Genomic DNA, 25,601 nt, shown 5'->3' with positions numbered 1-25,601 from the left:
GTTCATGGTTATCTTTAAAGTTATTAGCACTGTTCAGTGTTTCTTGAACATATAACAATAATTAACCAGGAAATGTAATTTGTATTAATATATTTTGACACAGCAGGATGAGTGTACTGCAAAGAAAAGAACAAACGGCCATGGTCTTGGCCATATGAACCACCGATGACTGTTCTATTTGTCTTGGGAACTTTGCAGGTGAGAAAAATATAAGATATTTCCATAAAAAGAGATTCTATAAATTATTGGATTGGATTAAGCAATGAAAAAATTTTGTTCATTTCCTATTGTGATTAACAGTTGCCAACAAACAAAAACAAAAGCATCAAACTGAATAACTATAAACCTATAAAAGCTATAAAATCCTGTCTTATTTTTCTATCAGAACAAATGGATTAAAGAGAACCTCCTACCCCTCCAGAATGCTGCACTTCTCCACACACTCCTTGCCACGGCTCACGTTCTGGCAGGACACGCAGTCTCTGGGATCCGGGCCCCAGCAGCCCTCTGATGAGCATAACGGATGACAGATGTGGCCAGTGGCCTCTGAGAAGACAGAGTGAGTGCAAGGAGTCAGCTACGGAAAAGTGAGCAGAGGCCCAGTTGAGACAGGCCCTGTAAGTGAGGTGCTGGGTCCTCTGTGACCTTGAGTTTCACAGACACACTGGGGGCCCCGAAGGATCAGTGACACAGAAGTGGCTTCCAGCGGCTGACTGCAAGTTTCCTTTTCCCTACTGGGGGCCGAGGGGACCTGGACTAGACCTGGGTGGTATTTTGCTGATGAATGTCATAGCTGATGGTAACAATAGGGAAAGCTTGTGGTCACTTGCCATGTGCCAGGCACCGCGCCAAGAGCTTTACGTACAGAATTTCATTTACTTCTCTCAATAGCAATGGGAATCATCATCAGCTCCATTTCATGGATGAGAAAGCCAAAGCTTAAAGATATTAAGTAAATGGACGAAGGTATCAAAGCTAGGAAGGGCTAGAGGCAGGATTCGAACTCAGATGTGTTTCTACCAGGGGCATGGTCTCAGAACAAGGAGATGGTGCACGCCCAGCTTTGGCAGCACGCTGTGGCTCTAAACTCAGCATAGGAAATGCCAGTGTGGAATGCTTATCCCACTCGTGTGTGTGCGCGCATGCGCGTGCACGCAACTATAGTCATTAGAGGTGGAGATGAGCAGGGAGGAACCTACAGCTAAAATGTCATATAATTAACCCTACATTTAGTTTATAAACTACAAATAATTGATAGCATAAACCTCAAGGCAAATTCATCCTGTGAAATGAGAATGATCTAGAAACAATTCTGATGAACTTCACATAATAACTTCACAATTAAGAAAATATAGACTTCTTTTAATTTGCTTCTTTAGGAATGAAAAAAGTAATTTAAATGTGTAGGAATGTCCCTTCAATATTTTGAATCAAAACAAGTGACCCATTGGAACCATTTCCACAACCAAACCAAAGTGATTACTTACTGCAGTCTTTTTCACCACTGTTGTTTATAATTTTGGTTTTCTGACTTGAGGTCCCAAATAGTTTTTTCCAGTTTATTGTATTTGCATAGCATAAGTTTCGGTTTCCGGAAATGATCACATCCCCATCACTTATCTCCTTGAGGGAGCGTAATCCCAAGGACATTATGTCCAGGCCGACGACGGCAAGAGAAAACTGACCACTAATTTGGAAAGAAGAAAAACAACATTCTGAAAAATTATGATAACATAATATCACTAAAAACTTTATTTTTTTTTTCTGGACCACTTTAGATTTACTGCAGACTGCCTTTCAGTGATCGTAAGTCACACTGTGGAATGTATGTACTACAACTTTTGAAAATGGCAAGTGTTTTTTAAGCTCCTCCAGGAAAAAGCTAGCTCCTTGTTCATTTAGTATCTTTAATCCCAGTAGCAGACTGCGGGCTGAATAAATGTGTTTTTTTGTTGTTTGTTTTGTTGTGTGAGGAAGATTGGCCCTGAGCTAACAACTGTTGTCAGTCTTCCTCCATCCACCCATCCATATATTGAACACACTGCCATAGCATGGCTTGACGAGCGATGTGTAGGTCTGTGCCTGGGATCTGAACCTTCATACTCCGGGCCCCTGAAGAGGAGTGTGTGAACTTAACCACTATGCCACCAGGCTGGACCCTGAATAAATGTTTTAATGTCATTATTTTATTTACTGCATTTTTATTCTGCCTGGGAATTGAGAACATGTTCCAATCTCTCAAACATCCAAATACATTTCAAAAGTCATAGGTTCATCTTTCCATCCATCCACTCATCCATATATTCAACAAACATTTGAGGTAATATGTGACTAATTCTCTGTAGGTTAAGTGTATGTTTCCTATTCTCAAGGAACCCTTTGTCTAGTGAGGATATAATCATATGAGCAGATAATTTTAACCCAGCACCATTAGTATGGTGATAATGGGCATCACAGAGGCAAAGAGCAGGGGCATCTAAACAAGCCTGGGGAGGGATGTCTAGGAAGGGGTGGCTTCCTGGAAGAGGTGATGCCTGACTGTGAGGACCTCAGGAACAGGAACTATGATATTTTCTTCACCACGCAACACTGGGCTAGAATCCCACCAGGAGATCAGTATGTGTTCATCAAGCGAGTGGATGAAAGTTATTCAGACTAAAGGGAGGGAAGTCCTGAACCAGCTGAAGGAGCGGGAAGGTGAGAAAGCACCGGACAGCTGCTGAGAACCACGAGCTACTGCTGGAGCAGAACTGTGGAGGCGGGGAGGCCTGGGAGAGGGGTCTGGGGAGGCTGGAAGAGGCCAGAGCACAGAAGACCTGGACAGCGCATGGAGGAGCTTGAGTCGTTGTTTGCAGATGATGGGAAACCACAGGAAACATATCTGCATTTTTAGGAGGCTCACTGGACCCCAAGACGGAGAAGGAGCCAGTTGAGACAGTACTGAATGAAGAGGCTGATAATTAAGGCGTGAGATGACAAAAGTTTCAAGTGTAATTTGGAGACTCCTTCTCTCCTTGTTTCTCTCCCTCTCTCCACCCTTTCTCCCTCTCTCTTCCCACAGTCTGGCCCCTGGGGAAAGCAAGGCACCCTGTGTAGAAGGCCTGCACCACCACTGTTAGGAATTCTCCCCAGCACGCACCCAGGGGAGCCAAGATGGCAGAGACACAGCTGGGGTCTTCCCTGCAGGGCAGGCCTGGCCTTGGTGAGCCACCACCTTGGGACCAGCAGTCACCCTGCCCCCGTAGGGACTGTGTTTCACTGGACTTCTTGGCAAAAACAAAAAAGTAATCTTCATCTTCTTTAAATCCCTAAAACTAAGCCAAGAAGTATATACCAATCACCCAGGAAAACTGATCCCAGTCTCTTGTCTCTGTGTGAACCTCGGGCAAAGGAAGTATTCCTGAGAGCTCAGAGCAGAGGGGCCTTTCTGGGAAGCGATGGTAGCTAAGTGTTTAGCATCAGAGACACATAGCCAAGGCAGTTTTTGGAAAGCAATGCTTATTTTATGTGTACCATATCCTGATTTTCTTTAACATTGCACAATACTATGTAGTCCTTTTAGGGGTCAATTATGGGAAATAGTTCTTGGAACCAGACTGTTTCCAAGTCATGTTTGACCAAGAGATTCCCAAATTCCTCCTCACCATAAAACTCATTATTACACTTATTATGTTAAAGATGCTTGTATGTGTGTGTGTGTGTGTGTGTGTGTATGTGTGCGTGTGTGTGTGTGTGTGTGTGTGTACTTCACTGTTGCAGTTGGACAAGTGGAAATCCCAAAAGAAACATTTAATGCCCAAAAGCCCCTCAGGTCCCCCGATACGATGTGCTGAGAAGGACACGTCACCTCAGCGCTCTTCTTGCCCAAAATGCGTAACACCAGTTGACTCTTGAGAAAAAATCAGCCATTCTACAAAATGCCTGACCAGTACTTTTCAAAAGCGTCAAGGCCACGGAAGAGAAGGAAAGACATAGGAACTATAAGATCGCAAGGGACTAAGGAGACGTAACACAACGGAATGCAATGTGGGATACTGGACTGGACACTGAAACAGAACAAAGGCATTCATGGAAAAATGGGTGAAGTCATAACCAAGTCTGTGCCGATGTTAATTTCCTCATTTTGATACTTACGCTAGGCTCATGTAAGATGTTAACATTAGGCGAAGTTGTGTGAAGGATATAGGGAATTCTCTGTAGTGTCTTTGCAACATACTGTGAGTTTAATTTCAAACTCTTCTGTAAGTCTTATTTCAAAATAAAAAAGTAAGAAAGGATCTACTGGGCTCTGGCTGAGGTCAACTTACTGCTGCTTGGTTCTACCACGTATGATTTCCAGGTTCTCGAAAGCATGGAGGTCAGTCCTGTTTTCTGGCCAGGCCTGAATCAGCAAAAACCCTATAAGGCAGTAGGAAGATTCAGACACACACCGCTTAGAAATTTCTTTCTTGTATGAGACATTATTATAGGATTCTCAAGAGACTATAGTAGGAGCAGGAAATGTGAACGTTTGGTTTGATTCGTGTTGTCACCTTCACTGAGTCTACACACGCACGTGCAGACGCAAGCCAAGGCACAATGCTCCAGCGGGCATCCTGCCCCTCCCCTGGAATTCCTCTGCCTTGCTGTCTCTCTCCCACTGCCCAACTCCCATCCAACAGGCTGTCCCCATGCTGCTGTGGCCCTGAGAACCTTGCTGGGCTACATATCTGATGACCCAAACAGGCTCCTGCTCTCGATGACAGTGGCCCAGTATTGAGCTGTTCTTACATACAAGGAGATTTACATATTTTCCCTATTTAATTTCAATCTTCAAAACAATATTGTTATTTAGGTCTCATTATTCCCTTTTTAGGGATGAGGGAAGTGGAGCTCTGATGGCAGACATGGACCCAAGGCCTGCTGGTGACCGAGCAGGGACACGAAGTCTAGTCTCCGAGACTTGAGAGCCTGTGCGGTTCCTGCCCCATTTGCCCTCCTTCTCCCTCTACCCACAGAAGTCGCTGGGCCATCAGGACATTGCCCTAGGCTGGGGAGCTGAGGGATTCAACATGTTCACACGAAGTCATGAATGACCCGACTCTTTGCTTAAAGTGTTCACCCCTCACATGCAGGGGAAATTGCATTTTTGAAAAATATCAAGGAATTATTAGTCATTAATGACAGAATTTCAGAAAAAAGCTTTTTATGCTGAGGGAGAAGGAAATATGTCTAAAAGTTCTCTCTATGAAACCCTGATTTCCCCTTCATGTTCATATGAAATGTTGCAGCACACACCTGTTATCTCCTTCACAGTTTTTAGAATATCCAGTTCCTTGGGATCCAGAGGTGGGGTCCGTGTGAAGGAGTCACTGAAACAAGTAAGGGATGATTATTGATTCCCAGTCTCTACCAGTGAACGAGGCAAATATTGTTTTTCTCTACACCAGTAACTTTATCTGTTACTTACCCCCTAAATGCTACTGGCAGGATGTGAAGATCTCCACTGATTGAGGTACAATTTTTGAAGTGTTTAATATTGGTAGCATTTATGGAAAGTGTGTCTTTAAATTCACCAATTCCTATTCCGTTACAAACTGTAAAGATAAGGGAGATGTTTATTGCATTCCCATTTGCTGAATTAGGAATTGCTAGGGTTCCCCAGGCAGTGGGGAGCAGGAAGGGAATTGTAGCCCTGAGAACCATCACTGCCATGCCATCATTCATTCACTCAACAAACATCAATGAAGGGCCTGCTAGGTACCAGGAACCTTGGTGGGCTTTGGGGTTACAGTGGCTAGAGAAGGAGACACTGTCGCTGTTGTGGTCCTCACTGGACTGGCATTCTCCTCATTATTTCCCACTTGTACCAGAATCTAATTGCTCTTAACAACTCCTGCTTCCTCTCCACAACAGTGCTGTCAGGACTGCATCTGTGCACATGCTCAGTGGGTATCCCCCTGCCTAAACCTTCAATGCCTTTCCACTGCCCTAACCTAAGTGGCAGCTTTGTCTTCTACCTTAAAGAAACCATGCACAGATTTTTTTGGCAAGAGTAAGATGCATTCATTTAAGAAAATATTGAAAACACAGAATAAAGAGGAACAAAATGACCAGCAATTCCACTATCTACCTTTAATATTTTAGAAAATTTCGTTCCAGCTATCCTCCATGGTTATGTCCCACTAGATATGTAGTTGGTATTTTGTTTTTCTTCTCTTATTATGCCATGAACATTCGTCATATCATTAAAACTATTCACAGACATGATTTTTAGCAGCTGTCTAATACTACATCACAGGAAATACTGTCATAACTTTTATCAGATAAACTACTTTTCTTCCAGTGTTTACGTGAACCAAATGCTTTGATCTGTGTCCTATTGCTACATCAATCTAAAATGCCCTTTTCCACGCTCTGAGCCCATTTATTAATTTACATCCTCTCTGGAATCTCCATCTCAAATGCCATCACTACCCTAAAGCCCATTTATCTGTCACAGCTCTCCCTCTAGAATTCACAGTGCAATTTTTGGTACCTATCTTCCAGACTTTACCTTTACTTTGAAGTATAATCACTGAAAATCTCACTGTTCAGGATGAGGTCATATCCTATCCTCCCACAGGACTTCCTGGGGACACGGTCACACCCTGCTACTCCACCATCCCCTCTGTGCTCCCTTTGCTAGGAGTCTCTTGTCGCAAAGAAACCTCCAGCTGCCAACTGGATGCCGAGCCCATCCCCCCAGGCGCTGGATCTCCACGCTGCCCTGTGCTGCATCTACCCCATGTGGGTTGTGGAATTCAATGGCCAGGCTAGTTGGGGATTCCCAGGATCTGGCTGACTACAGAGAATGAGATGGTGTCAGCAAGACAAGCCCTGGGGCAGTCACTTGCTATACAGGGACTTGCCATTTAATTACGGGTCTGGAAGAGAATGCCACGTGTTTGATAGAAGATTCATTCTCTCTCTGCTTGTGTGTGATGGTGATGGTGGGGTTACTTTAATTCCTAAATTTGGAAATAAATTATACATTCACCCCTAGACACATCAGATTTGGAGAAGCTGTGGGCCATCAGCACCCACATGTTTCAGGCCTTTGTTTTCCCAGCACCTCCTCCCTCACCCAGTGGCTTTGCCCTAAACACACAAGGATCTCAGTTGGCCACTACTCCAAGGATGTGAACTGGGAGGGTAGAAAAATAGAGCATGAGGCTTATAGGAGAATTGAAATGTTTGTTGAACAAGAAATAAAAACAAAAACAATCTCTGATTTTGTCTATCCATTTGAGGATGCTGATAGTAACCTTCTCTCTCTTCGGTGACTTAACTCTTCTTTTTTTTTTTTTTTGTGAGGAAGATCAGCCCTGAGCTAACATCCATGCTAATCCTCCTCTTTTTGCTGAGGAAGACCGGCTCTGAGCTAACATCTATTGCCAATCCTCCTCCTTTTTTTCCCCCAAAGTCCCAGTAGATAGTCGTATGTCATAGCTGCACATCCTTCTAGTTGCTGTATGTGGGACGTGGCCTCAGCACGGCCGGAGAAGCGGTGTGTCAGTGCGTGCCTGGGATCCGAACCCGGGCTGCCAGTAGCAGAGCGCGTGCACTTAACCGCTAAGCCATGGGGGCCGGCCCCTTAACTCTTCTTTTTCACTTCCTCTGTGCCAGGAACCCCCCACAAGTTTTTTTTTTCTTTTTCTTTTCGTATCCATTTTTTTATTGATATCATAGTAGTTTACAACATTGTGAGATTCCAGTTGTACATTATTATTTGACAGTCACCATATAAGTGTGTCCCTTCACCCCTTGTGCCCACCCCCAACTCCCTTTCCCCTGGTAACCACCAAACTGTTCTTTCTGTCTGTGTGTTAGTTTATCTTCCACGTATGAGTGAAATCATGTGGTGTTTGTTTTTCTCTGTCTGGCTTATTTCACTTAACATAATACTTTCCAGGTCCATCCATGTTGTTGCAAATGGGACGATTTTGTCTTTTTTTATGACTGAGTAGTATTCCATTGTGTATATATACCACATCTTCTTTATCCAATCATCTGTTGATAGACACTTGGGTTGCTTCCACTTCTTGGCTATAGTGAATAATGCTGCAATGAACATAGGGGTGCATAAGCCTCTTTGGATTGTTGATTTCAGGTTCTTTGGATAAATACCCAGTGGTGAGATAGCTGGATCATAAGGTATTTCTATTTTTAATTTTTTTGAGGAATCTCCATACTGTTTTCCACAGAGGTTGCACCAGTTTGCATTCCCACCAGCAGTGAATGAGGGTTCCCTTTTCTCCACAATTCCTTTCCAATATTTATTTTTTGTCTTGGTGATTATAGACATTCTAATGGGTGTAAAGTGATATCTTAGTGTTGTTTTGATTTGCATTTCCCTCATGATCAGTGATGTTGAACATCTTTTCATGTGCCTATTGGCCATCTGTATATCTTCCTTGGAAAAAACTCTGTTCATATCCTCTGCCCATTTTCTGATCAGGTTGTTTGTTTTTTTGTTGTTCAGTTGTGTGAGTCCTTTATATATTGTGGAGATTAACCCCTTGTCAGATATATGCTTTCCAAATACTTTCTCCCAGCTGGTGGGTTGTCTTTTCATTTTGATTCTGGTTTCACTTGCCTTGCAGAAGCTCTTTAGTCTAATGAAGTCTCACTTGTTTGTTTTTTCTTTTGTTTCCCTTGTCCGTGTAGACATGGAATTCGAAAAGATCCCTCTATGACCAGTGTCAAAGAGTGTGCTGCCTATATTTTCTTCTAGGAGTTTTATAGTTTCAGGTCTTACCTTCAAGTCTCTGATCCATTTTGAGTTAATTTTTGTGTGTGGCGAAAGAAGATGGTCTACTTTCATTCTTTTGCATGTGGCTGTCCAGTTTTCCCAGCACCATTTATTGAAGAGACTTTCCTTTCTCCATTGTATGTTCTTAGCTCCTTTGTTGAAGATTAGCTGTCCGCAGATGTATGGTTTTATTTCTGGGTTTTCAATTCTGTTCCATTGATCTGTGTGTCTGCTTTTGTACCAGTATCATGCTGTTTTAATTATTATAGCTTTGTAGAATATTTTGAAGTCAGGGATTGTGATGCCTCCAGCTTTGTTCTTTTTTCTCAGGATTGCTTTGGCTATTCAGGGTCTTTTTTTGCCCCATATGAATTTTAGTATTATGTGTACTATTTCTGTGAAGAATGTCATTGGGATTCTGATTGGGATTGCATTGAATCTGTAGATTGTTTTAGGTAGTATGGACATCTTAACTATGTTTATTTTTCTGATCCATGTGCATGGGATATCTTTCCATTTCTTTATGTCATCATCGATTTCTTTCACTAACATCTTATAGTTTTCATTGTATAGCTCTTTCACCTCCTCGGTTAAACTTATTCCTAGATATTTTATTCTTTTTTAAATTTTATTTATTTATTTTTTTCCCCCAAAGCCCCAGTAGATAGTTGTATGTCATAGCTGCACATCCTACTAGTTGCTGTATGTGGGACACGGCCTCAGCATGGCCGGAGAAGCGGTGCATCGGTGCGCACCCGGGATCCGAACCCGGGCGGCCAGCAGCGTAGCGCACACACCTAACCGCTAAGCCACGGGGCCGGCCCTGATATTTTATTCTTTTTGTTGCGATTGTAAATGGGATTGTATTCTTGAGTTCTCTTTCTGTTTGTTCGTTATTAGAGTATAGAAATGCAACTGATTTTTATAAGTTGATTTTGTACCCTGTGACGCTGCTGTAGTTGATTATTTCTAATAGTTTTCCTATGGATTCTTTAGGGTTTTCTATATATAAGACCATGTCATCTGCAAACAGCACAAGTTTTACTTCTTTGTTGCCTATTTGGATTCCTTTTATTCCTCTTACTTGCCTAATTGCTCTGGCCAGAACCTCCGGTACTATGTTGAATAGGAGTGGCGAGAGTGGGCACTCTTGTCTTGTTCCTGTTCTCAGACGGATGGTTTTCAGTTTTTCCCCATTGAGTATGATGTTGGCTGTGGGTTTGTCATATATGGCCTTTATTATGTTGAGGCACTTTCCTTCTGCACCCATTTTATTGAGGGTTTTTATGATAAATGGATGTTGTATCTTGTCAAATGTCTTCTCTGCATCTATTGAGATGATCATGTGGTTTTATTCCTCGTTTTGTTAATATGGTGTATCACACTGATTGATTTGCAGATGTTGAACCATCCCTGCATCCTTGGTATAAATCCCACTTGATCATGGTGTAAGATCTTTTTAATGTATTGCTGTATTCAGTTTGCCAACATTTTGTTGAGGATTTTTGCATCTATGTTCATCAGCGATATTGGCCTGTAATTTTCCTTCTTTGTGTTGTTCTTGTCTGGCTTTGGTATCAGGGTGATGTTGGCCTCACAGAATGTGCTAGGAAGTGTTCCATCTTCCTCTATTTTTTGGAATAGTTTGAGAAAGATAGGTATTAAATCTTCTTTGAATGTTTGGTAAAATTCTCCAGAGAAGCCATCTGGTCCTGGACTTTTATTTTTTGGGAGGTCTTGGATTACTGTTTCAATCTCTTTACTTGTGATTGGTCTATTCAGATTCTCTATTTCTCCTTGATTCAGTATGGGAGGTTGTATGAGTCTAAGAATTTATCCATTTCTTCTAGATTGTCTAATTTGTTGGCATATAGTTTTTCATAATATTCTCTTATAATCCTTTGTATTTCTGTGCTGTCCATTGTAATTTCTCATCTTTCATTTCTAATTTTATTTATTTGAGCCTTCTCTCTTTTTTTTCTTAGTGAGTCTGGCTAAGGATTTTTCAATTTTGTTTATCTTCTCAAAGAACGAGCTCTTCAGTTCAATTGATCATTTCTACTGCTTTTGCTTCAATTTAATTTATTTCTGCTCTAATTTTTATTATTTCTCTCCTTCTGCTAACTTTGGGCTTTGTTTGTTCTTCTTTTTCTAATTCTGTTAGGTGTAGTTTAAGGTTGGTTATTTGGGATTTTTCTTGTTTGTTAGGGTGGGCCTGTATTGCTATGAGTTTCCCTCTCAGGTCTGCTTTAGCTGCATCCCATATGAGTTGGTATGGTGTATTTTCATTTTCATTTGTCTCCCCCGATGTTCTGATTTCTCCTTTAATTTCTTCAATGATCCATGGTTGTTTAGTAGCATGTTGTTTAGCTTCCACATCTTTGTCACTTTCTCAGTTTTTTTCTTGTAGTTCATTTCTAGTTTCATAGCATTATGGTCAGAAAAGATGCTTCTTATGATTTCAATCTTCTTACATTTATAGAGGCTTTCCTTGTTTCCCAACATCTGGTCTATCCTTGAGAATGTTCCAAATGCATGCTTGAGAAGAATGTGTAATCTGCTGTGTTTGGATGGAATGCTCTATGTATATCTATTAAATCCATCTTCTCTATAGTTTTTCATTTAATTCCACTATTTCCTTATTGACTTTCTGTCTGGATGATCTATCCACTGATCTAAGTGGGGTGTTAAGATCCCCTAATATTATTGTGTTGTTGTTAATATCTCCTTTTAGCTTTGTTAATAGTTGCTTTATGTACTTTGGTGCTCCTGTGTTGGTGCTTATATAAATGATATTTCTTCTTGGTGGAGTGTCCCTTTTATCATTATATATTGCCCCTCTTTGCCTCTCATTGCCTGTTTTTTCTTGAAGTCTATCTACTTTGTCTAATATAAGTATGGTGACACCTGCTTTCTTTTGTTTGCCATTAGCTTGGAGTATTGTCTTCTATCCTTTCACTCTGAGCCTGTGTTTGTCTTTAGAGCCGAGATGTGTTTCCTGGAGGCAGCATATGGTTGGATCTTGTTTTTTAATCGATCCCACCACTCTGTGTCTTTTGATTGGAGAATTCAATCTATTTACACTTAGAGTGATTATTGATATATGAGGGCTTAATGGTGCTATTTTATCCCTCATGTTCCAGTTCTTTTACATTTGCTTTGTTTCTCGTCCTGTGTGTTTCTGACTACCAATTCAGTTTGGTAGTTCTGTATGATGGTTTTCTCAGCTTTCTCTTTATTTTATTGTGTCTCTGTTCTGTTTACTTGTTTAGAGGTTGCCATGAGGTTTGTATAAAAAATCTCATGGATGAGATAGTTCATTTTCTGATGGCCTCTTCTTTCCTTAGACTAAGTCGATTGCATCCCTTTCCTCTTCCCCTTCTAAGCTATTATTGTCACAATTTATTCCATCTTGTGTTGTGAGTTTGTGTTTAAAGTGATGAGGTTATATTTATTTTTGGTGTTTTCCTTCCCTTAATCTTTGATGTCATAATTGTTTGCTAACCTATTCTGATAGAGAGCTGCAATTTTTCTGATTTTGTCTACCTATTTTTCTCCTTGCTCAAAGCTTTGTATCCCCTTTCTCTCTTTTTTTTTTTTTCCAAGCATGAAGGCCTTTTTGAGCATTTCTTGTGGTGGGAATCTTGTGGCAATGAACTCCCTTAGTTTTTGTTTATCTGGGAAAGCTATTATTTCTCCATCATATCTGAAGGATATTTTCACTGGATAGAGTATTCTTGGCTGAAAGTTTTTGTCTTTCAGAATTTTGAATATATCATTCCACTCTCTCCCATAGGGCCTGTAAAATTTCTGTTGAGAAATCGGCTGAGAGCCTGATAGGAATTCCTTTGTATGCATTTTTTTTTCTTTTTTGTCTTGCTGTCCTTTAATATCTTTTCTTTGTCATTGACTTTTGCCAGCTTTACTACTATAGGCCTTAGAGAGGGTCTTTTTATGTTGTTATATTTAGGAGATCTATTGACTTCATTCACTTGTATTTCCGGCTCCTTCCCCAGGTTTGGGAAGTTCTCAGCTATAATTTCTTTGAATAAGCTCTCTGCTCCTTTTTCCCTTTCTTCTCCCTCTGGAATACCTATAATCCTTATGTTGCATTTCCTAATTGAGTTGGATATTTCTCGGAGAATTTCTTCATTTTTCAGTCTTAGTTCTCTCTCCTCCACCATCTGGAGCATTTCTGCATTCCCATCCTCAATAATGCTTTCTTTCCTCCACATTTTCAGCTCTGTTCTTTAAAGATTCCAGATCTTTCTTTATCTCCTCCATTGTGTTTTTCATCTCCAACATTTCTGATTGGTTTTTCTTTAGTTTCGATCTCTTTTGTGAAGAAGTTCCTGATTTCATTGAATTGTCTATTTATGTTTTCTTGTAATTCATTGAGCTTTTTTATGATAGCTATTTTGAATTCTCTGTGGTTTAGGTTATAAATTTCTGTGCCTTCAGGATTGATTTGTGGGTGCTTGTCATTTTCCTTCTGGCCTGGACATTTAATATATTTTTGCATACTGCTTGAGGGCGTGGGCTTATTTTTCCTCATTCTGAAACCTCTGACCGCAGCTTCCACCTGCCGCCACTAGGTGGGGGTCAAGAGCTGCGTATTCTGGGCCTGCTGCGATCTGCGGGCACTCTGGCCGACTGGCTATGCTGGTGCTGCAGGCAGGGGGAGGGGCTCTTTCTTTCTCCTGCCCAATCCCAGGGGCTTCTCATGCTTCCCTTGCTATCTGCTCTCCTGGGGTACTAGCGTGATGAAAGCACCACCACAACAGTTCAGTCCCCTCCGTATGGGAATTTCCCACAGGCTGTGAGAGAGCTTGGAGAGTGATGGTTTTCCCACAGAGGGTTGCCTCTCGCCCCTTCTCTCTTTGAGAGCCATGCCGACCTGGTCCCAGGGTTGCTGTCATTGGGGAAGGAGAGGAGTTCCCCTTACCTCCTTCCACTTTCTCTGGGGGTTCCAGCACCTCCACCTTCAGATGTAAGGCTGCATGTGTCTCTCAGACGTCTTTTGTGTTGTGTGAGTGTCCTCTGTTGGTATTTGAATGTCCTTTTTGTTGTTTCTTATGGGGGAGAGTCTACGGGGAATGCTCACTCCACCTTGATGCTCCCCAAGTTTTTATTTCCTTCCTTCCATGTCTCCTCTGCCAGGAAGTTTCCTGAAGCCAAAGGGTACTCATCTCTGAGGGCACCAACCCACCTGCCCCACAGGAGTTACAAGACCAGGAAGACAGACACGGCCAGGTTTGGCCTGGGACTGAGACTACAAGAGCTTCAAATCTCAACTCTGTCATTCCCAGCTGCTGGACCTTGGACAAGTCATTTAGATTCTCTATGACTTAGTGTCCTCATCTGCAGAATGGGGATCATAAAAACACAGACCTCCTAGAGGGGTTGAGAGGATTCGATGACTTGGAACATGAAGGCTGAGCCTGCTCCATGAAAGAATACACATGAAGTGTCTATAGAAGCAATCAGTTTTAACTGAAATCACAGATGGCTTCATAGGGAAGGTGGCATCTGAAGTGGATATTCCAGGTAAGCAGCTATTCATTGAGGTGTTATTTATAACAGCAACACAGTGGACGCAATATAAATGACTGTATGAAGGGAGATGGGCTGAATGAATTATGGTTCAGTCACACAGTGGAGTCACTTACAAAGCAGAATGAGGAAGATTCACACAGCCTCATCTGGAGTGACCTCCAGGATATGTTAAGTTTAAGCAGCAAGGTACAAAGAGTGTAGAGAGTATGTTTTGAGTGAAGACATGATCTGGACACGGGACGTGCCAAAGGGACACAGGAGCCAGCTGGAGAGGCTCCTACCAGCCACGTGTGAGACACTAGAATGAATAATGACAGGAATGGATTACAATAAATTGAATAAAAAAGGATTCTATAATTTCACATGGATACTAAAAAAAATCTTTTTTAAAAAGAATGTCAACTAATAAATGTAGAAGAAATAATTGAAACAGGAAATAACTCTTCTATAACCACCAGGAAATCCAAGGAACACTACCTGAATCATATTATCAGATTTGTCATCATGAGTAATGGGATAAAATGGCATCGTGTACCACCTGCCGTGGTCCAGTGAGAGGAGATCAATGGCCTCTGCAGTGCTCCTGCCCAAAATGCTCAGCCAGAATCCAACTCTGAGGAACAACAACCTGCAAAGCTACATTGAGGGACATTCTGCAAAACACCTGGCCTGGACTCTTCACAACATCAGGTCACGGGAGAGAAAAGAAAGAATGTGGGGGAGGGGAGCTGAGAAAAGTTCATGAGTAATGAAGAGTATGGAGACAGCACATCTAAATGAACCCCATGATCCTTGACTGGCTTCTGGATGGAAAAACGCCTAAAAATGACTTGGGATAATAGGGGAAGTTTAAATTAAATCGAATACTAGAAGATAGTAGTGAGCGAAATTAAACTCGGGATGAGTGTGAAACTGTCTTTCATTACTTAGGAGAATGCCTCCCTTTGTAGGAAAAGTATGCTGACACATGGAGGGGTGAAGTGTTATAGTGTCTGTAATCACCACAAAGTTCAGAAAAAATGCACACACGGATGCACACATACATGTACACACACACAGAGAAACACAAACATGGAGAGAGTGAAAGCAGTGTGGCAAAATATTAAAAATTGGTGAATTTGTGTGAAAGGCATATGGGTGTTCTTTGCACTATTCTTGCAACATTTCTGGGTGTTTGAAAAATTTCAAAATAAAAGATAACATAAAGGCCAAGTAGGAATAAATTGGCATTGAGGATATTCCAAGAACAGGACACGATATAAAGGAAGGAACAAATTTCTGAGGCTAAAGAAAGAAATTTACTCAAATCTCTTCTAAGTGTGATGCTGAGGGGGCCTGGCAGGGGAGCTTCAGGACCAGAGAAAGAGCCTTGACTCCACACGGAGCAGGCTCCCTACCTTTGCGACAAGGCCCTTCACACTTTTTACATTTGCGCACTCCGTCTTCCTCCACCTCGTAGCTGTCAGAACTGCAGGCGCGGACACAGGAGCCATGGTCTGTAACCACATAGTTACCTGGGGAAGAAACAATGAAAGGAAGGTGGCGAAGGAGGCTCCAGGTGCTTCTGGGTCTCACACAATTGTCTCGTGTCCTCCTATAACGGGGCTGATGAAAAGGGTACATACTCCTCTGGTTTTATTTATTTTAAAGACAAAGAATGAAAGGCTGCAAACAGAAAAGGAATAGAGTTCAAGAGTTTTAATAGCTTTCCACACCATGATATGGAGAAATAAAGATATCTCATCACAGGCAAGAAAACAGATGTGTTACAGAGAAAACAGTGTGCAGGTTCACAAGTTTAAACACCTCTGCAGTTCATTTATTTGTGTAGGTTCTACCTTCGGGACTTATGGTTAAAGCTTGAATATTTATTAAAAATACGTGAACCTAAACAAAGACCACTCTTCCACTGAAGCTGCTACATTTGAGGTTGCGTTTAATTCTTGTGGGTGGCGTCTTCCCCTTCCATGATCCTCTTGGCCTGGCGATCTTCCCTTTGCTGGGGGTGGTAGGACCAACTGGTTCTGCATGAAGCCAGGTGCATGGGTTGTTTTCTCAGCCTCCCCTCCCCCTTGAAGTAATTTATTTGTGCCAATATTAACATGAATACTAATATTTTTTAGGAGCTCTATGTGTTCCTGTTTTGGCTTCCCCAAGTAGCTCCTCAGACATATTTACTGGACATTTGTCATTTTTCTTCTGTGAGTTGTCTGCTTGTGTTCTCTTAGGCTGTGAGTGTTCTCTTGTGTATTTTTAAACTCTACTTCTTTCACAGATTATATCTGTGTCATAGTTGTGGCAAGTTTTTCTTTATCTTAGTTTTTCATTTACCTTACAATGGCTTATTATTCCATTTGTGTTTTATTTTTTCTGCACAGAATTTAAAAATTTTCATATCCACAAATCTGGTAGGGCAAATCTCCCCTTCATAATTGTTCTTAATTTTTTTTTCCTTAGTGAATCACCCTCCTAGAAATCAAGATTGGTTTCTAAAGCTCTTTAATCAGACAACTCTACACTTTCTCGATTAGGAAATAATTCACGTCACCATTTCCCCAAACACTATAGCCACTTGTAGAATGCAAACATAAATAAGCAACACTAAACAACTGAAGCCAAACCCAACAACAAACAGAGCCTGTGCGGCACTCCTGAGAGGCACGGCTTTCATCAGAATCATAACGGCCAAAGAAGGCCGACAGGCTCTCTAATTCAGGACCATCGATACCTGCCTGTCAAACGGCCCGATCGCTGTGGCCTTGTGCCAGTCAGACAAGGGAATATTCTGGACTGCTACACTGGACCTCAGTTCCAGGGGGCCACACAACAGGCAGGTCTCTTGTCCTGGCCACCACAGCACGAGCAGCCCCACCAAGGAGCAGAGCGGCAGCCCTCACCTGTCGCCTGCAGCGGCAGGCTGGCGTCTCGCCTGTACACCCAAACGGGCCCACGGTCACCTGCCTGGCCACGAAGCAGACACACAGACCCAAAGACTCCCCGAGACAGGGGACTCAGGGTTCCAGTAGGAGCCCAAACAGGAAAGGGCTGCCAACCAAGGCAAGGGGCCCTTTGCGATGCACTCACGGGGGCACTTCTTCACGCAGGTGGCGCCAAAGCTGTACTTCCCATCGGGGTTGACGTCCATCTGGTACGTGGTGGGGTTGTAGAGCATGAGTGGCGGGCAGGTGTCCTTGCATGTGGCTTCGTCCCGGAACTTGCGGCACACCTGTCACAGGAGAGGTGGCATACTGGTCAGGCTGGGCCAGGACGCTCAGCAATGTGTGACTGGGTGCAGAAAGCTCATGTTACAGTCCTTACTGTGCAGGCGTGCGATTAGGGCAGAAAAATCTAGCAAAGTACTTTCAGCAGAGTCAGAAAGACCTTTCTCTTAAATATACTGTCCCAGCTGTGATAATTTCTGGACTATGATGAAAGAAAAATACATTTCTTTATTAATTTACAAAATGATGAAGGAGTTCACACACCAGAGTGGTAACTATGGAGTGAAATTATTTTTAAACTCAATTTACATTAGGTTTCCCTCATAAAGAACACTTGAGATACGTTTTAGAATTTATTGCCAAACCACAGAAAACCTTGACTAGGAAGGGTGCCATGCACAGAGGACCAGACCAAACACAGTGGTGGCCTCTCCAGCTACACATTAGAATCAGCCCAGACCAAACGAGGCAAAATCTTTGGGGCCGGGTCCAGCCTCTGGAATTTAAAAATCGTCCTTTCCCTGACACAGTGTTTTGGATTCCACCTTAGGTGGGCCTCCTTGTCTGGAGCCCACGAAGGTCTTGTCACACTCGGCGCTGACTCCAGGACTCAGCTCTGCCAGTCCTGGTGTCTCCAGGACTTCCAAGGTGCTCACAACCAAGAGGCCACCTATGTGTGGTGTACCCACAGCCTACTGGGGCAACAAGGCTTTTGTTAGAGCTTTCTGCAGGAACAGGGACAAAAGTGAGTGCTTCAAGACCCCTTGGGGGTGGGCAGGAGGCAGCTGAGCCATGATGGAAAGAGCAGAGGGACTGGGTCAGAAGATCCAAATGTAGTCCCAGCCATGACACTCAAGATCTGTGTGGCTCTGGATGGGTCTCTTAACATCTCTGTATATATTGTAGATATATATCTCTATATCAGTATCAACTCCCTAGGTTTGTAACGAAAATTAAGTTAAATGATAAGGAGTGTGACAATACTGCTGCTGGCCACAATAAACATTAATGACAAATAACACATATTTCATATTTATGCTCATTCTATGCCCAGATCCTGGTTATGGATGCCACATGCATTGTGTCATTTAGACTACTTGACAGTTAGGTACCTTACTATCCACCATTGTCAGACGAGGAAACTGAGGCATGGTGATGTCATATAATTTGCCCAAGGTCACAAAGTAGGTGGTGAAGGCAGGACAATAAAAGATGGTTTGTTACTTGGCAAAGGACAACATCCATGTCACTACTACCAGCGTTAATCGGCAGACTTCTCCCACAGAGAGGCCCCTAAATCCTGGGCCAGAGAAGCGCCCCATGTTGGGCTGGGGCGCTCTTACCAGGCAGTCACTCTCCCGGGGCCCTGTGCAGCCGGCAGCACACTGGTTGTGGCAGCAGTCGCTGGGGGACCTGCCGCGGCAGCGCCCTGAACACTGCTGGGCACAGATGGTCTTGGTCACTGAAAAGAGCAAAGGTCACCCATGAGCTGAAGAGCAGAGAGGACGGAAGGGTCATTTCCCACGGACCTTGCAGAGTACTTGCAAACAGTGGATGAACAAGTGAAGGAAAGGATGGACTCCACAATTCAGTGGCTTGTTAACGTCCTCAAACATTCGCATTCTGCCAAATGACACCGAGTCATGACGTTTCTTTATTGTACTCCTTTTTTTTCCTATTTAGAGCTGAGTTTTGGGGTAATACGGACAGCATGCACAAATAACAAAAAGGCCTGACAGGAAGTAGCATTTAAAAGGACATAACAGTCATGTCACAAGTAAACTTAGGACAGATGGTCAAGTGTTAAGCTGACATGTCCCCAGATTCCTTGGCCATCCACGCTCCTAAACAACAATTCTCGCAGGAAAAGCCTCTTGAAAAAAGGTGCTTGTGCTTCTACGTAGGTGGGTACCAAAAGAGAGGGGGAAACGGAGGGAAAGCAAGAAGTGTAGACTCAGGTAACAAAGTCTTCCATTCTCAGAAAAATCTGCCAAACATATTGTTCAGAGAGAATGCCTGGTAGACGGGTGGCTGACTTTCACTTATTTACGACAGGCTGAAGCGCCAAGAATAGCCCACACGGGATTAACCGCATGCAGGGAGATTTGCAAGACCGTCATTCACATTACTGCTAACATCTGGCCTTATCACCAAGGATGCTTTTTGGAGTCTTCAAAGGGAAAACAAAGACAGTCAGCTGAGTATGAGGGGGAGGAGGTGGCCACATATTTATCTGAAAGTCTGCTCAGTGACTTACATTTCTGGCAGTTCTCTTTTCCCACACCCCAACAGCTTCCATTGGGACAGCCTGGATCACACTTTTGGCCTAAAATATAAAAGTAATAGTTAATTCATATCTCAGGGAAAGGCAACGAGTGACAAGAAACTGACACTCTTCTTAAGTCCCTGAGCAAAGTGACATTCTAGAAACGAGGAATAGCTTTCAAATTTCTTATTCTGTTTGTTTGTTTGTCTGGTTGCTTTGTAAGATGACTTAAAACACTCTTGTAGGAATAAAAAGATGAACCATGTACTGCTTCTGTTTACATTTCAGCTGTGGAAACTGAGGCAGAGAGTGATTATTGACTTCTCACAGGCCGCAAAAACCAGGATTTAAATGAACTCAAGGGTCCAGATTTCAAATTTGCTTAGGCTTGGAAGCCTAGCATCTCCCACAATAAGGTTAAGAGTGTTGGCACACCAGCCATCTCCCACAGTAATGTTAAAAGTATCTAATCTGGTGCACCCACTACATTCTTGCTATGTCCAGTCTTGAGTGACTGGGTGGTCAGTCACCCAGGGGGAGCTGGGGTCCTGTAAATAAAAACCCCTGGACTCCAAGTCAGAGAGAGGCACAGGATGCTGCACAAAGAGTGAAATGTTCATAGTGTGTGTCACTTTGTTGATTATCTAGAACCTTAGCTATTAATTTGCAAGCTACTGTCTGAAAATATTTGCAATTGATCAATCAATTTTTGCAGTTTTTATAAATGAGCAAGTACAAATTACAGCTGCAGTGGTTTTTAATCTCATTAGTTGTGTTTTGTTTTTATCAGCATTGAAAAGTCTGAAGACCAAAGTGTTCTATCTATACATAGAGAACAAGTTGACACTAAAGTTGTCATGCAGTTTTCTGCATGGCGCAGACACAATAACCTAAAGGAGTTAATATGTGTCCCAACGTCTCCCACAGGCAGGAAGAATTTAGTATCTGAGAGAATGTAGATTTCAAACAGAAGAGCTGACGATTTGTCACGTGATTGCTGAACCAGGACACCCTTTTAATATGACTGACAATCTTTACGATCATCCCGGGGCGGGAAGGCATTAATGCAAGGCTGGTGCTCCTTAGAATCATGCAAGACCATGAGGCTGAACCCTAGATGAACGGTGTGGCTGTACGCTGTGAAGACGGAGAGACACAGAGAGAGAAGGAGACAGGGAGAGCAGCAGCAATGCAGATAAATGTTAAAGTGCTTGCGTCTGTATGGGGATATGTTATTTTCGCTTTTTACCTTACACTTCCCCTATTTTTCAAATTTCTATTATAAGCATGTAATACGTTTATAAAAGAAAACTATTTAAAATAAAAATGTTTAATGGCATCTTTCTGTAATAGAGGAAAACATTTGAAACCAAGGAACTCAAGGTCTGCTTATAATTCTATTCTTAACTGTAACAGAAAAGAAATGCAGACACATTATATAAGATAGGGATAATAGAAAAAAGCAAAAAGAAGAAAGCATCCAGAGGTAATTAATACAGACATGGAAGTGTATGTGTATATAAGAATTGATGTCACACTATACATTGCATTATAACTTAAAAAAAAAACTAATAAAAGGTTATGACAATTTTCCCCTGTCTTTAAATATCCTTCTACCTAACATGATTTTTAATGGCAAGGCTGTATCATAACTTATTTAACCAATCTCTTATTTTTAGATGTATAAGTTGTTTATAAAATTTATTATAAACAAGACTGCAAGGAATATTTTTCTACAAAAACGCTTTTTTACATTCCTTATGATTTTCACTCTCCTCATTATTATTATTTTCTTTGGTGAGGAAGATTGGCCCTGAGCTAACATCCATTGCCAATGTTCCTCTTTTTGCTGAGGAAGATTAGCCCTGAGCTAAACATCCACGCCCATCTTCCTCCATTTTGCACGTGGGACGCCGCCACAGCATGGCTTGAGGAGCAGTATACAGGTCCGCGGCTGGGATCCGAACCTGAGAAGCCCAGGCTGCCAAAGTCAAGTGCGCACACTTAACCACTATGGCACCAGACCAGCCCCTCCCCTTATTATTTATTTTCTTATTATTCCTAGACACGCAATTCATGGGTCAGAGGTGTGCACACTTTAAAGCTTTAACACATATTGCCAAAATTCTCTCCCTGCCTATGTATGTATGCCCACAAGCACAATATGAGAATTTCTGTTTCTCCACACCCTTGCTGATCCAGGTACCTAAGAATCAAAATGAACCCAAAGGGGCTGGCCCGGTGAAGTGGTTAAGTTCTCGTGCTCTGCTTCAGTGGCCTGGGGTTCGTGGGTTCAGATCCTGGGCATGGATCTATGCACCGCTTGTCAAGCCCTGCTGTGGTGGCGTCCCATATAAAGTGGAGGAAGATGGGCACGGATGTTAGCCCAGGGCCAATCTTCCTCAGCAAAAAGAGGAGGATTGGCATCGGATGTTAGCTCAGGGCTGGTCTTCCCTACCAAAAAAAAAAAAAAAAAAAGCCAAGGGGCCAGCCCCATGCCTTAGCGGTTAAGTGTGAGCGCTCCGCTGCTGGCGGCCCGGGTTCAGATCCCGGGCGCGCACCGACACACCGCTTGTCAGGCCATGCTGTGGTGATGTCCCACATAAAGTGGAGGAAGACTGGCACGGATGTTAGCCCAGGGCCAGTCTTCCTCAGCAAAAAGAGGAGGATTGGCATGGATGTTAGCTTGGGGCTGATCTTCCCCACACACAAAAAAAAGAACAATGTAATGTTGGGGCACATTTCTTGGGGCACATTGGGTAACCTTTCTAAATCTCAAATGCCTGTTCATCAAGCACTTAAATCACCTTGTGAGATTTTTGGGTAAAGATTAAATGAGATAAGTTCTCAGAAGTCATATGTGGCCTGAAAAGCACTAGGTGAGGGCGGGGTTTCTCCTTCCACAAGGAGAGTGTCAGGCTCCTGAACTTGTCACTGGTCAGGTAACAAATGTGGAAAATGCAGGTGGCAGGTGAATGGTGATTTGGTAATTTCCAATGTGACTAACCTAATATCCCTAGTTCCTTCTAAAAAAAATCCTTTATAGTTCTGCCACTTTGATATTTTCCCCCTAGTAGTAAAATCATTCCAGAAGAATTTATTGAATAATGAATTCTTCCCTTATTTGCTTGAAATGTCATTTCTTTATGGACATTTGATTTAGTTAGGCTTATTCTTATTATGTTATTCTTACATGTCTATGGCTTATTCTTATATGTCTATTCTTAACAATATCATATTGGTTTATAGTTCATAGCTTTGTAATATTTGAATCTTGTTCTTGCATAAACCTGTCCATCACTCTTCTTTCTCAATACTTTCCTGCCAGATCTTTCCCACGGTTGCAGTGTGATAAGGGCTGGTGTGCCAATTTGGGCTGCCTGATCTAGTCCATGGCAAACCCATACAAGCCTCACAACCTTTACATGTCACTTCTTTTGTTATAAATGCGCAAAATTTAACCTCCCCATTGTCCATTAGATGGCTGAGGAAAGGCGAACTGTGATCTCATGGACAATATAAACTTTTGCATTGTAAAATAAAGCTTTCAGTTTCTTGCAAACACAGCAGCTGCCATCCTGGGTATCTCTTGGAATAATATATTTATAAAACAAAGGAGCTCAACACCCATGTTCACAGCAGCATTATTTGCAATTGTCGAAAGGTGAAAGCAACCCAAGCGCTCATTGATGGATGAATGGATTAAAAAAATGTGTATATAGACACATGGAATATTATTCAGCCATATAAAGGAAGGAAATTCTGACACACGCTACAACATGGATGATTCTTGAAGACACTGTGGTAAGTGAAAGAAGCCAGTCACAAAAGGACAAATACTGTGTGATTCTACTCATATGGGGCAGCTAGAGAAGTCAAATTCATAGAGACAGAAAGTAGAATGGTGGATGCCGGGGGCTGGGGGAGGGGAAATGGGGCGTTAGTGTTTAACGGGTGCAGAGTTTCAGTTCTGCAAGGTGAAAAGAGTTCTGGAGATGGATGGTGGTGGTGATGGCTGCACAACGATGTGAATGTACTTAATTCCACTGAATTGTACACTTAAAAATTGCTTAAGATGGTAAATGTTATGTTAAAGGTATTTTATCACAATCAATCAATCAAATCAAATGAAAAACAAACAAAAAACAAAGGGGATCTAGTTGATTATGAAAATCCATGTTAACTCCAAATTGAGACCAAAAAGCCCACGCACCCACTGCACAGCTGTGGGGAAACAGAGAAGCAGGACATGGTGACGGCTCCTTATGTTAAAGGATTGAAAGACCAGGGAGACCAGGAGCGGGCAAGCTAAGTGAAGCTTGGTAAGTGTAAGCCCCCAAGCACGTGTCTTCAGAGTTTCCCACACTGCGCTGCTGACGGGGCAAGTGGTGCAGCCCTGACCTCCAGATGGCCCCCCGCCAGCCTCTGCCTCGCACAGGCTGCTTTACTGTTGAATGGGCAGGGACTAGGTCATGGGCATAGGGAATACGGACAAACTCCCTCCCCAAGCACTCATCCAGTTTTGCTGCGGGGCAGTGTGGGATTGCCCAGGCCCATCAGCGGGAGGGCAGAGTTCAGGCCCAATGCTACGAGAGGGCCTGGCGCCACGTTGAGACTCAGCAGCAAGTGAGAAGCACACAAAAGTTGGGCCAATCTCCTCATGGCAGGATGGGAGGAGCCCCCGTGCCAGGACTGACGGCCTCTTTTCAATGGCCACAGGAGGGCTCAGCTGTCCTGGGGGGTGATCTGTCTTGCCAGCAAGGGTGCTGTCACCATGAAAAATAGACTTATCCTCTCTGTCCTAAATATGTGCTTTTCTAGAGGGCAGATAATTTGTTTACTATAGTCATGCACCACATAATGATGTTCAGTTGACGACAGACCACATACACACGGTGGTCCCAGAAGATCAGCACCACAGAGCCCAGGTGCTCTGTGTAGCTGGACTCTGTGTAGGTGTAGGAGGCTGTACCATCCAGGTGTGTGTAAGTACACTCCATGATATTTGCACAGCGACAAAATCACCTAATGACGCATTTCTCAGAACGTATCCCTGTCATTAAGCGACATGTGACTGTACTTATTTTTGTTTTAATATGACTTACCATCAACTCTGTCTTCTCTCACCTCCACCCCAACACTCTACAGCATTGCCCAACCATAGGAGCTCGGGGCAGAGGGGACTTCTGTGGAACACTTACAACCGCCCAGTTGGTTCTGAAAGTCCACTGACATATTGGTTAGAAAATCGCTGCTGACAATGTCCCGCCACTGGATGGTGTCCACGTTGCAGAGGACAGGGTTGTTGCTGAATCGCACAGCGCCCTGCAGGATTTCTGTGAGAGAAAGGAACCTCAGTAATCAAACCTGCCATCTCTTCTAAACTCTCATGAAGTATGCATGCGTTTCTTTACATTTTGTGTTCTGCTAAAACGATGCCAGTGTGCAGATAAGACTCCTCAAAGACCTTCAGCAAGGGCAGATGAGAAATGAGTGGATGACAGTGCCACGGAGGAGGTAGCGTTTCCCCTGAATTGGGCCTTTGAACAACGAGTGATCAGAAATTAGAAACACGGGGAGGAAGGGGATAATGCTTTTAGTCAGTGGACATAGCATAAACGATGAGTGTACGGGGAATTGGGGGTTCCTGAGGAGGCTGATCCGGGCCAGACAGGAACGACAGTACGACAACATGAAGGGGCAAGCGGCAATAACCAGCATTGGAGGCTGGTAATGTCAGGAGAAGGTGGGGATGCTGTGCGGTGCTTTTGGAGCATTTCATTGG

General features: G+C 42.9%; 1 protein-coding gene across 4 annotated transcripts in view; it reads right to left on the bottom strand.

Moving 5' to 3' along the window:
* Window positions 1-25,601, bottom strand: part of EGFR (epidermal growth factor receptor) — a 199,262-nt gene that overhangs the window by 42,563 nt on the left and 131,098 nt on the right. For all 4 annotated transcript variants that reach the window (XM_058534824.1, XM_058534825.1, XM_058534826.1 and 1 more), the window contains exons 4-13: window positions 25,018-25,152; window positions 19,808-19,876; window positions 18,894-19,012; window positions 17,414-17,555; window positions 15,727-15,843; window positions 5,450-5,576; window positions 5,278-5,351; window positions 4,308-4,398; window positions 1,488-1,687; window positions 414-546 (exon numbers count right to left, since the gene is read on the bottom strand). In XM_058534824.1, the coding sequence (XP_058390807.1) occupies window positions 414-546; window positions 1,488-1,687; window positions 4,308-4,398; window positions 5,278-5,351; window positions 5,450-5,576; window positions 15,727-15,843; window positions 17,414-17,555; window positions 18,894-19,012; window positions 19,808-19,876; window positions 25,018-25,152 (1,207 nt within the window). The remainder of the gene's footprint in view (window positions 1-413; window positions 547-1,487; window positions 1,688-4,307; window positions 4,399-5,277; window positions 5,352-5,449; window positions 5,577-15,726; window positions 15,844-17,413; window positions 17,556-18,893; window positions 19,013-19,807; window positions 19,877-25,017; window positions 25,153-25,601) is intronic.

This window comes from Diceros bicornis, chromosome 41 (assembly GCF_020826845.1).
Source record: "Diceros bicornis minor isolate mBicDic1 chromosome 41, mDicBic1.mat.cur, whole genome shotgun sequence".
NCBI classification, from domain to species: Eukaryota; Metazoa; Chordata; class Mammalia; order Perissodactyla; family Rhinocerotidae; genus Diceros; species Diceros bicornis.
The sequence above is the reverse complement of the archived record's forward strand: the minus strand, read 5'-3'. Positions and strand labels throughout refer to the sequence as shown.